Here is a 12,014-nt window from a genome sequence, read left to right on the forward strand (position 1 = left end):
CTTCTCTTCCGTCTTAACCATGTTAAATATACGATTAAGGGAAGGGAGAGGCTCAGTTGCCAATATTTGAGATCGAATGGTTTTAAATTTTTCATCCAATCCCATCAAAAATTGGTGTGAGCGCTCTTTGTCCCTTTTAGCAAGCCATTCTTTCAGTCCCCCACATGAGCAATTTGGAGGGTTTGAATAGGCACTCAACTCATCCCATAAGGCTTTAAGTTTGGAGTAAAAAGTGGTCACTGAAGCTGTTCCTTGAGTAGACAAAGCAATGTCCTTTCTTATTTCATAGATTCTGGGTTCATTGTTTTGACTAAAACGTTCTTCCAAATCCACCCAAAGTTCCCTAGCCGAGTCATGATAAGTGATTGAATTATGCAGATCCGGGCTAATCGAATTGATAAGCCATGAAAGAACAAGCCCATCACATTTACTCCAAAACAACGCTTCACGGCTTCCAACTTTCGGTTGTGGCAATTCTCCATTCACAAATGGGATTTTATTTTTGCTTCTCAAAGAATTCAAAATATTTCGTTTCCACCGTTGGTAATTGTCACCGTCAAGCAACGTTGGAACTAACGAAGCATTGGTGTAATCAGCAGAGTTCAAAAAATATGGGGAACTTGGATCACGGAACATCTCCTGTCGAGGAATCTCCTAGATTCTGTGATTCGTTTTGCTCCGCCATTGTTCCAAGAATGTAATAAGAAACAAACACAAAAGAGAAAAATGGAGAGTAGAGCAGGGCGACAGTACCGAGGCTGCTGATATGGGAGATCGTGAAGAAGAACAACTCCCTTTTGATTAAGGAGCTTGGCAACGGCACCGCTAGCGTCAAGTCAACCAAGGGGCCTGCAGAGGCCCCGTCCTGGGCCTGGGCACGTGGCAGCCCAGGTGCGGCCGAACTGGGCCTTGGCCCCAGGCCCCGGGTAGCCATCCTGGGCCGCGCTGCTAGGGCTCCTGGAGGGGGCAAGCGTCCATCCCGAAGAGGTCGGGGATAATCCCCCTGATTGCGGAATACCGACTATTCGGGGCAAGTCCCGAAACGTACGGAGGTCGGACTCTCTCGCAGGTATAAATGATAGCACACATCAACTGTACAAGGTACGCTCACTATTGGCAAATTACTCCGGACCGCTTGTGCTTCCCGTGAACCACACTCACCGGAAAACTAACTTGACCGTCGGAGTGCCCTCGGGGACCACCCTCGGGCCCCCCTTTGTTAGCTCGTTCTTATCTGTTTTGCAGGCTTGGGACCAACTCTGCCATCAGCACTCCGAGCTGATCAGGTCAGCTCGGTCCAGAGAAGCTCAACGCTTCTTCAGTTGGCGCCGTCTGTGGGAACCGTAAGGTAAGTAAGATAGTGTTGATGGCCAGAACGCGATCCAAGCGCACGGTATAAAGCACCGGCCCTGGGGGCGGTGAGGGGTCCCAGCGAAAGGAGGCTGAGGCGTCTCGGGGAGCCGGGGGCTAAGCCCTTTCAGGGGAGCGGAGGCAGCAGATCTTCCAGTTCGTGGCGGAGAAACTCCCCATACTGGAAGATATAATCCGACAGGCGAAGGAGGGAGATGGGGCTGGGGGTGCACAGACCTCCAAGGCCAAGGGGAAGGAGGAGGAGTCACCCCCTGACCCTTCGGAGGATGAGTCACGAGACCAGCCCCCCAGGAGGAAACGACCACGGACTCCACCTCGCCCGCGAGCCTCGGTGGTCGGAGACAGCGATGGGTATTCCCGCGACCGGTCCGCGAGGAGCCGTCCGAGAGACCCCTCCCCACGGAAGCCCACACGGAATGGGTTTGAGCGTTCCCCTGCTCGGTCTGTCAAGAGCCGACCTCGCGACCCCCTTCATTTGGAACCTGCCAGGGATGAGCTCGAGCAGATCTTGAGGCCCCGGCTGTACGAGAACAACTACGTAACCTCGCCCTTTACCCGGGAGATAGAGGACTACCCGCTACCCCGCAGGTTTAAGATTCCGAGCATCGAGATGTACGATGCCTCTATAGACCCGGAAGACCACCTTTCGGTCTTCGTGACGCATATGCGCATGCAAACCGCCGCGGACGAAGTCCGCTGCAAAACTTTCCCTATGTTCCTGAAGGGGAAAGCACGGCTCTGGTTCCAGGGACTGGCACCGGGGTCTATACGGAGTTTTCCCGAGCTGGCTCGGCAGTTTGCATCCCAGTTCGTCTCCTCGAAGGTTTATGCGAGGAACGCAACCCACCTGATGTCCATCAGACAAAGGCCCGACGAGTCGCTGAGAAATTTCATGACCCACTTCAATGCGGAAAGCTTGCAGGTCAGGGACAAAGACGAAAAAGTGGTAATGGCCGCCTTCACAAACGGGCTCAGGGTAGAGGAGCTTTTCTACGATCTGGCCAAGAAGCCTGCCGTAAACCTGGAGGAGCTCCTGCGCAGGGCGCACGAGGCCACTAATGCTGAGGATGCAGGTCGGCTGAAGAAAGAATCAGATCAGGAGCTCGGAGATCGGAAGGGTCGGACAAACCCCCCAGAGGGCATGGACGTCCCGGCCAAGAAAAACGTCTTCGACCGACTCTCGAAGGAGAAGGCCCCTGCACCGCCGCCACTCCCAGAGAAGACCTACACCCCTCTGACACGGCCCAGAGTCCAGATCTTGACTGTTATGGAGGCGCAAGGGCTGGGAGATCGGCCGCCCAAGATGGGGACGCCCTGGAACAAAAGGAACCAGGACCGATACTGCGCCTTTCACCGCGACGTCGGACATGACACGGAGGGATGCTGAGCCCTGCGTAAGGAGATCGAGAACCCGATCCAGCGCGGCTTTCTAGGACGGTTCGTACGCCGACCAGGTCGGGAGCCTGAGCGCAACCACTACGGAGATAGGTACGAGGGACAGCGTCGCGACCGCCCAGAGCGGCGTGACGCTCCTCGGAACCACTCCCCCGACCTGGACGGCCAGAACCTAGCGGGGTGATAAACACCATCGCTGGGGGCCCCACGGGAGGAGATAGTCATACAGCTCGGAAAAACAAGCGACCACCCCCCGAGGGGGACGACTCCTTGAAACGTTTGCGCATGAATGAGGAGATCACCTTCGGGCCGAGGGATGCGGTCCCCCTAGCCTCCGGGAACCACGAGGCCATAGTGATAGACGTGGTAACCAACAACTACCGGGTAAAGAAGGTGTATGTCGACCAAACTAGCGCGGTTGACATTATGTTCTATCGGGTGTTCAAGGAGCTCGGGTTGAAGGACGACCAGTTGACACTGGTTCGAACACCCCTGGTGGGCTTCACCGGGCCACCAATTAACCCGGAGGGAATGATCACCCTGATGGTCACGGTAGGGCAGGCCCCCAAATGCCGGACCATCCCTGTCAATTTCGTGGTGGTCAAGCAGTAATTCTCGTACAACGTGTTCCTGGATCGGCCAGTTCTGAATACCCTCCGAGCTATTCCGTCTACCCTCCATCTCAGTGTGAAGTTCCCCACTCCAGGAGGGATAACCGAGGTGCACGGTGATCCAGAGGTGGCCAGAACTTGCTACTTGGCCACGCTCCGCGGGCCGGAGAAGGTGGTCGCCCAGACGACCAGTTTGGAGCCCTACATCCCAGGGGACGAGACACAGCAGTTGAGCACACAGGACGAAATTGAGGAATTCCCCTTGAGGGAGGAGCGACCCGACCAGGTCCTCCGCATCGGGGCATTGTTGCCGGCCAAGGAGAAGGAAGGCTTGAAGGCCCTGTTGAGGGAGTACTCCCAGGTCTTCGCATGGATGGTGGAGGACATGCCCGGGATTCCAACGGATCTGGCAGTCCACCACCTCGACGTGGATCCTCACTTCAAATCGGTGAAGCAGAAGAAAAGGAGCTTCGCCCCCGAGAGGAATGAGGTGATCAAGGCGGAGGTCGGCAAGTTGCTGGAGTCCAAGATCATCCTGGAGGTCTATTACCCGACCTGGTTGGCCAATCCCGTCCTAGTCAGGAAGGAAGACCAGACCTGGAGGATGTGCGTAGACTTCACGGACCTTAACAAAGCCTGCCCAAAGGACTGTTTTCCCCTGCCAAGAATCGACAGGTTAGTAGACTCTACCGTGGGTTTTGACGTTTTATGCTTTCTGGATGCCTTTAAGGAATACCACCAGATAGAGATGGCTGAGGAGAATCGGGATAAGACCTCCTTCATCACCGAGGAGGGAACCTACTGCTATAGGACCATGCCGTTCGGGTTGAAGAACGCGGGAGCTACTTACCAGCGCCTGGTCAACAAGTTATTCCAAAATCAGATCGGCAAAAACATGGAGGTCTATGTGGACGACATGATCGTCAAAAGCCGAACTGACCAGCGGCTCATACCCGACCTAAGGGAGATCCTGGATATCCTACGGGAGAGCCGGATGCGCCTAAATCCGAGGAAGTGCACCTTTGGAGTCAGATCGGGAAGGTTCCTGAGTTTCCTGGTGTCCCGAGAGGGAATCCGGGCCAACCCGGATAAACTCCAGGCCATCATGGACATGGCTCCTCCGAGGAACGTGAAGGAAGTCCAACGGCTCACAGGGAGGATGGCCGCCCTAAGTAGGTTCCTCTCGCGCTCCGCGGTCCGGGGGCTGCCCTTCTTCCGAGTCTTGAAAGGGCCTAAGGATTTCCACTGGACAGAGGAGTGCCAGAAAACCTTCACCGACCTGAAGGCCTATCTGGCTGAGTTGCCTACTTTGACCGCCCCGGAGCTAGGGGAGACTCTGTTCCTCTACCTGTCCGCCTGCAACGAGGCCATCAACGCGGTTTTGGTGCAGGAGGACGGGGGGGTTCAGAGACCGGTGTACTACGTCAGCCGCGCTCTACAAGGGCCAGAGACGAGGTACACGCCGGCGGAGAAGCTGGTCCTTGCCTTGGTACACGCTGCCCGCAAACTCCGCCCCTACTTCCAGGCTCACAGCATTGTAGTCCTGACTGACCAGCCCCTGTGTCAGATACTCACCAAGCCCGAGGTCTCGGGCAGGATGACCAAATGGGCCGTCGAGCTAGCCGAGCACGACATCGGCTATCAGTCTCGCAAAGCCATCAAGGCCCAAACCTTGGCGAACTTCCTTTCTGAGGGGGCTAGCTTGAGCCTAACCGAGTTAAGCCCCCTGCACAAGGAAATACTGCCGAAGGAGCCCTGGGTGTTGTTCGTAGACGGGGCCTCCAGCAAGGAAGGAAGCGGAGCAGGTCTGCTACTCATCTCACCTACCGGGGAAGAGCTGACCTACGCCCTCCGATTGGACTTCCCCGCATCCAACAATGAGGCCGAGTACGAGGCCCTGCTCACCGGACTGCGGATAGCCCACCAGATGGGAATAACCGCGATCCAGGTCAGGAGCGATTCTCAGCTCGTCGTCCTTCAAGTCCTCGAGGAGTACGAAGCCAAGGAGGATGTCATGAAAAAATATTTGGCCAAAGTGCGAGAGGCGGTAGCTCTGTTCGATACCTTTGAAATCGAGCGGGTACCAAAATCGCAAAACAAGCACGCAGACGCCCTGTCAAAACTGGCATCTTTCTCATTTGTACACCTGAATAAGGAGGTTCTGGTAGAGGTGGTAAAACAGAAAAGTATCGACCAGGTCCAGGTCTTGGCTATAGACAGCTCGGCCACCTGGATGACACCCCTCGTGGACTTCCTCAGCTCAGGTGTCCTCCCAGAGAACAAAACCGAGGCCCGCCGGATCCAGTTCAGAGCTGCCAAGTACGCCTACGCTGGGGGAACCCTCTACAGGAGGTCTTACTTATCTCCCTGGCTAAAGTGCGTGACGCCCGAGGAAGGTAACTATGTCCTCCGCGAGGTACATGAAGGGTTATGTGCGGCACATGTGGGGTCCCGAGTGTTGGCCAAAAAGTGCCTTCTCCTGAGCTACTATTGGCCCTTCGTCTTCCGAGATGCCGCAGAACTGGTACAGAAATGCCGAACTTGCCAGGTGCACGCCTCACTGCGCCACCAGCCGGCTCAGGAAATGATCCCCATTCACAGCCCCTGGCCTTTCGCCCAATGGGGGATAGACCTCCTAGGTCCTTTCCCCCGAACTCTTGGAAAGTACGAGCACCTCGTGGTGGCCATCGACTATTTCACGAAGTGGATGGAGGCAGAGCCCTTGGTCTCTATTTCGGGGAAGGCGATCTAGAAATTCTTTCGGAGGAACGTCGTCTGCCGTTTCGGCATCTCGCACGTCTTGATATCCGGCAACGGCCGCCAGTTCGCCGAGAACCCCTTCCGGAGCTGGTGCGCTGAGATCGGGATCAACCAGCACTTCACGTCGGTCGGTCACCCCCAAGCCAATGGTCAGGTGGAGAACGCTAACCGAACCGTTCTGCAAGGGTTGAAAACTAGGTTGGAATCCGCCCAATCGAGCTGGCTAGATGAGCTCCCCAATATCCTTTGGGCTTACCGCACCACGCCCAGGACGGCCACCCATGAGACCCCGTTCTCCTTAACTTACGGAGTAGAGGCGGTGGTACCCGCGGAGATTGCTCTCCCCTCGCCCCGGACACAGAACTTCGTTGCGGGGACCAATGAAGAAGAGCTACGGTACAGCTTGGACATACTGGAGGTTAGGCATGAAGAAGCAGCGGTACGGATGGCTAAGTACAAAAGCCAGCTCGCCCGCTATCATAACGCTAGAATAAGAACCATACAGTACCAGCCTAGGGACCTCGTCCTAAGGAAGAACTCCGTTAGCCGAGCTCACGGCTCCAACAAGCTTGACCCAAATTGGGAGGGTCCATACAAGGTGCTTGAGGTGAGCCGAGCTGGCTACTGCAGGCTAGCCAAGATGGATGGATCTGAAGTACCTCGTACTTGGCACTTCTCCAATCTGCGGCTGTTTGTAGCGTAGGTTAGACCAGGGTGCTCAGTTGTCTGTTCTCTGAAATCCGAATTTTTGTTTTATCATTCAATAAAAGCCCGACTTCACAATTTTAATTTCAGTTGTACTTGGCTCCTTTCAAGAGTTAAAGTTTGCACCTTGCACTAGCACACTTAGCGTCCCCTCACTAAATGTCCTAGTGGGGGGTTAGGGGTAGTGATGGATCGAGGTGAAGTGTTCGACCCCAGAGGTCGGTACGAATTAAAAGCTTCCAGGCGATGCTCGACCCCGGGAGGTCGGCACGACTAGGAAGAACATGGAAACTAGGAAGGGTTCTAGAAACTCCGCGCTCGACCCAGGAGGTCGGCGAAAAAGGAGTTCAAAACCCGATGTTCGATCCCAAGAGGTCGGCACGGGTTATCGCTTCGGAGTGGAAGGGATCCAGGTGAGGTGTTCGGCCCAGGAGGTCGGCACAACTGGAAAGTCGGAATCCAGGTGAAGTGTTCGACCCAGGAGGTCAGCACGATTGAGGAAAACTTGGAGGTTTGGAAGGGTTCTGGAAACCCCGCGCTCGACCCAGGAGGTCAGCGGAAGAGGAGTTCGAAACCCGAGATTCGACCCCAAGAGGTCGGCACGGGCTACCGCTTCGAAGTAGAAGCCCGACCCCGGGAGGTTGACCAGGCCCCCAGCCTTCGAATCCGGGGGCCCCGCGTTCGACCCCGGAGGTCGGAGAGAACGCCCTTAATGTTTAGGTGCTCAGCCCCAAGAGGCTGGCACATCCCCTTAGTAAGTTTGTTTGGTCCTCGACCTAAGAGGCCGGCACATGATTTTAATAGTTAGATTGCCGTTGGGCAACTCCATTGCTGGATTAAAAAGGTGACGCGTTTGGTGCTCGACCCAGGAGATCGGCACATGGCGTTGCGTGCAGGCAAGAAAGGCAGAATAACTCTTCGAAATTTCGCATATGCATTCAAAACCTATCTATTACAAAGCCTCCGAGCTGCCTATCTATTACAAAGCTCCCGAGCTGCCTATTTGCTACAAAATGTGCCGAGCTATGAAGAGAATACAGCTCGGGCCCCCTTCTTCTTGCTGGTAGTCCGCCTGGAGCAGGAGCTGAAGGTACACCTTAAACATGCTGAGAGGCGTATGGTGAAGGCTTCCCAGGCGGGGGAACCTTTCGTCTCGGATGGGCCTTCAAGAGCATTTTCAACTGGAGCATGGTCACATCCTTATAAGAAGACGGAAAGGGTTTCTGGAGTGGTCGCCGCCCTAGACCACCGGCTCCTTCCCGGCAGCTCTGCCGGGAGACCCTCCCTCCTCCAAGGGAACCTCCTCCAACACGGCCCCGGTGTCGGCTCGGCCCGCCAGCTCCTTCAGGGCATGCCCCTTGCGATACCCGTCAAAGAGCCAGTCCAGCCTCTCCTCGGCCGCGGGGTTGTAGTCTTTGAAGCTCGTCAAGTCGAGGCCAGGAGGGTCGAGATTCTTCACCTGTTCCAGAGCCCGTGTGAAGCCGACCTGGAGGATGGGCAGGTTAAGGAGGGCGATGTCCTCCTCAAACTGCTCGGAAGAAAGGAAATCCCGAACAGCCTTCTTCCGCTCCCGGCTGACGGTGCCGGAGAGCTCGATGGCGTGCTCCTCCTTCAGCTTGGCCACGCCGGCTTTCTCCTGGTCGAGCTCCGACCTGGCGGAGGCGAGCTGGACCTGAGCGGTGTCCAGCTCCTTCTCGGCCTTGCCCAGTTTGACCTTGAGGGAGCTTGCCTCCTTAAGGGCCTGGAAAAGCTTCTTCTCCGCCTCCAGATTCTTCTTCCGCAATTTCTCCAGGTCGGGAGACAGCTCGGAGAAGCGGGTCGCCAGGGCGGCACCAGCGGCGTTGGCCTGGAGGGAAAAGAGAACAGGTCAGCGCGTTACACTACTTAACCGAGACACGGAGGCAAAAACTAACCCACGGGCTAGACTTACTTGAGCCTGGGCGGTGTAGTACGCGTCCAAGAGCTCGGAAGGGTCGGCCAGCTCCATCCACCTCCTGTCGCGAGGAAGGACCGAGCCCACCATCAGCTCGCGAGCCACCTCGGGAAACTGGGCTCGGTCGTTGATGGAGAGCTCCCAGGACGGGCAGAAGTGGCGGGGGTCATGCATCGTGGGGGTTTGGCCCGGTTTCAAGGGAGCAACGTGGCGGAAGTGCCACAAGCTCGGAAGAGTTGACTCCTGGGCATGCTCCTCGGCAGAGCCCACGCCCAGATGGACTGGCCCCCCCAAGGCCAGCGCAAGCGGAGGGGGCTGAACTGGAACCAGCGCGAGCTTCTTCGCGGGCTGGGAGGGCTCGTCCCCTCGACCCCTCTTCTGCCCGGCCACCTTTTTCTTGTTATTGGCAGCCTTCTTGGTGGGGGAGGGGGTTCCCTGCGTTTCTTTCTGGGGGGCTTGGCCGCCCCCCACAGTCGAGGTCGCCCCAGGGACCTCCTGGGCAGCTTCTGGCTGGGGAGTGGTGGTCTCCGCCTCAGTGGACGCGCCTAACAGCTTGGACAGCTTCCTCACTGCAAGAAAAATCGCGGGATCAGTCAAAGCAGGACGATAAGAGGGTATTCACATATGCAAATGCAACGGGCTACAGGGTTAGGGCCAGCGTTACAGGCGTCGAGGTCAACGGGGGAGGTCTCCACCTCGCCAGAGGACCCGGACAACGTCCCCATCAGTCCGGCCGCAGAGATCTGCTCGCTGGAGAACTTGGTGGCAGTGAGCTTCACCTTGGAGTTCAGCAGCTGGAAGAGGGTTTCAGAGTCCAGGTCCTTAGGGTAGGGGTCGAGCTTGACCTCCCCGACCCTCCACGCGGTGGCGTCGAGACCGGTGGATCGGACGAAAAAGAAGTCCCCTTTCCAGTTCTTGACGGAAGAGGGGAATTTGTAGAATAGGTCCTGGTAGCCCTTGTCCCCCCGACTTTGATTCCCGGTCCGGCGGCAGAAGTAATACCACCCAAGAAGGGCTGCCTTGAGGACGAAAGCAGCTCGGAATAGGGAGAGGGAGTAAGGAATGGAGCAGAGTTTGCAGTAGATCAGGAATCCTATGACGATCCTGATCGAGTTGGGGTGAGCCTGGGTGATCCTGAGCCCAAAGTAGCTCAGGACCTCGGCCAGGGCTGGAGGAACCGGAAGGCGGAGCCCCCCGATCAGCTGCTCCTTGTAGATGGGTATGACGCCAGGGGGAGGTCGGCTGGCTCGGTCGTCGGGCCCGGCATCCCTTGGTTCGAAGGCCGGAGGAATAGAGTAGGTCCTGACCAATCCGGCCACCGCCTCGGGGGAGATGGTGACCTCCTCGTGGTCAGGGTAGCCGAAGCTGAATTCAGGAACGTCCCCCTGCGGGTGGTCAGGGGTCCCCTCGGAGGAGTCCCTGTCCTCCCCAGCTCCTCCCTGGGCTCCGCCAGGAGAGTCGTGGGGAGACTTAGGGGAAGAAGTGGAGCTAGACTGCCGCTCGAGGTAGGCATCAAGCTCGGCTGCCTCCTCCAGCTCCCGGGCTGAAGGGGAGTGAGCAGAAGGAGAACGGGGAGAGGAAGAACTCATGATGTCTATGGGGTGGAGCAGGCCTGGGTTAGAAGCAGAAGAAGAAGAAGGAGGAGGGGAAGGCGACGACGAGGACGAAGAAGAAATGAAGATTCTGGTGGCTCTACGACGGGCCGGACTCGGGGGCGCGGAGGAAGTAACGTCGGAGTGACCTGACATAAAAAGCAGAGGGTGGCGGAAGGCAAAAAGAGACACTGTAAAGGGAAGATGAGTCGCAAAAGGGACTTACTGATGACGATCAAGGCAGAAGGAGGATGGAAGACTCGCCGAAATTTGGGCACGAGACGCCGGAAGTTGCTGGGAAATGGAAATGCGAATGCACAAGGAGAATGGTAATGCAAAATGCACAAGGGGAGGGAAAAATGGCAAATGGAGTCGATTGAAATCTAATGACTCCTATTTATAAGGCAGGGAAATGGGGGGAAAACGGTTGCGTGAATTTGAACCGACCCCCATGTGAACGCATTTAATGCTGGTACGAAAACCGAAGGGGCGTGACAACTGAAAGGACGCGGGCACAGCGTCCCTGTGACAGCACTGTACCAGAGGTGACCTTGGCAGGGCAGTGCGTGGCCCTGGCCTCCCACGTGGCAGAGGTAGATTAGGTCTGCCTGACAACCTTACCTAATCTAGGGGGCTAGTGCAGAGGCCCCGTCCTGGGCTTGGGCACGTGGCAGACCAGGTGCGGCCGAGCTGGGCCTTGGCCCCAGGCCCCGGGTAGCCGTCCTGGGCCGCGCTGCTAGGGCTCCTGGAGAGGGCAAGCGTCCATCCCGAAGAGGTCGGGGATAATCCCCCTGAGTGCGGGATACCGACTATTCGGGGCAAGTTCCGAAACGTACGGAGGTCGGACTCCCTCGCAGGTATAAATGATAGCACACATCAACTGTACAAGGTACGCTCACTATTGGCAAATTACTCCGGACCGCTTGTGCTTCCCGTGAACCACACTCACCGGAAAACTAATTTGACCGTCGGAGTGCCCTCGGGAACCACCCTCGGGCCCCCCTTTGTTAGCTCGTTCTTATCTGTTTTGCAGGCTTAGGACCAGCTCTGCCATCAGCACCCCGAGCTGATCAGGTCAGCTTGGTCCGGGGAAGCTCAGCGCTTCTTCAGGGCCCAATAATCTTTGCAACCTCCACTCTTACAAGCATTTTGGATTGGCAAACAAGAAGACAGTGACCATTCAACCAGGAGGCAAAGATCAGTCTGTGTTGCTTGCTACAACAAAGACCAAGAAACAGAACAGGCCCGCAGCTTTGTATAACAAGTCTGTCATGAAGAAGGAGTTCCGTCGAATGGCCAAGGCTGTTACAAACCAGGTGGCAGATAACAGGCCTGATCTGAAGAAGGCTGCTCTGATACCATGACAAAGAACGGTAGTTTTATTCATTAGAAAAAAAACTATTTATCCGTTCGGATTGAGTGTTTTTGCGCCTGTTTATGAAAAACTGTTTTTCACATTCCAAATGTTACAGTAAATGTGTATATTTCAATCAAAAACAACATCAAATATATTTCAATTATGCATATTTAATTTGTATATTTTAATAAGTATATTTCAATTTGTATATTTTAATTTTGTATTTTAATATGTATATTTCAATTATATTTTAATATATTTTAATTATATATTTTAATACGTATATTTCA

The 12,014-nt window shown here is 55.7% G+C and overlaps 1 protein-coding gene across 1 annotated transcript; it reads left to right on the forward strand.

Annotated features, from left to right (window-relative positions):
* The first annotated feature begins 611 nt into the window (after positions 1-611).
* Positions 612-11,731, forward strand: LOC113766413 (60S ribosomal protein L28-1-like). The gene is made up of 3 exons (XM_027310609.1): positions 612-697; positions 743-835; positions 11,467-11,731. The coding sequence occupies exons 1-3, from the start codon at positions 612-614 to the stop codon at positions 11,729-11,731; spliced, it is 444 nt and encodes a 147-aa protein (XP_027166410.1).
* Positions 11,732-12,014: the final 283 nt, after the last annotated feature.

The sequence above is a fragment of the Coffea eugenioides genome, chromosome 1, assembly GCF_003713205.1.
Source record: "Coffea eugenioides isolate CCC68of chromosome 1, Ceug_1.0, whole genome shotgun sequence".
In the NCBI taxonomy this organism is placed as follows: domain Eukaryota; kingdom Viridiplantae; phylum Streptophyta; class Magnoliopsida; order Gentianales; family Rubiaceae; genus Coffea; species Coffea eugenioides.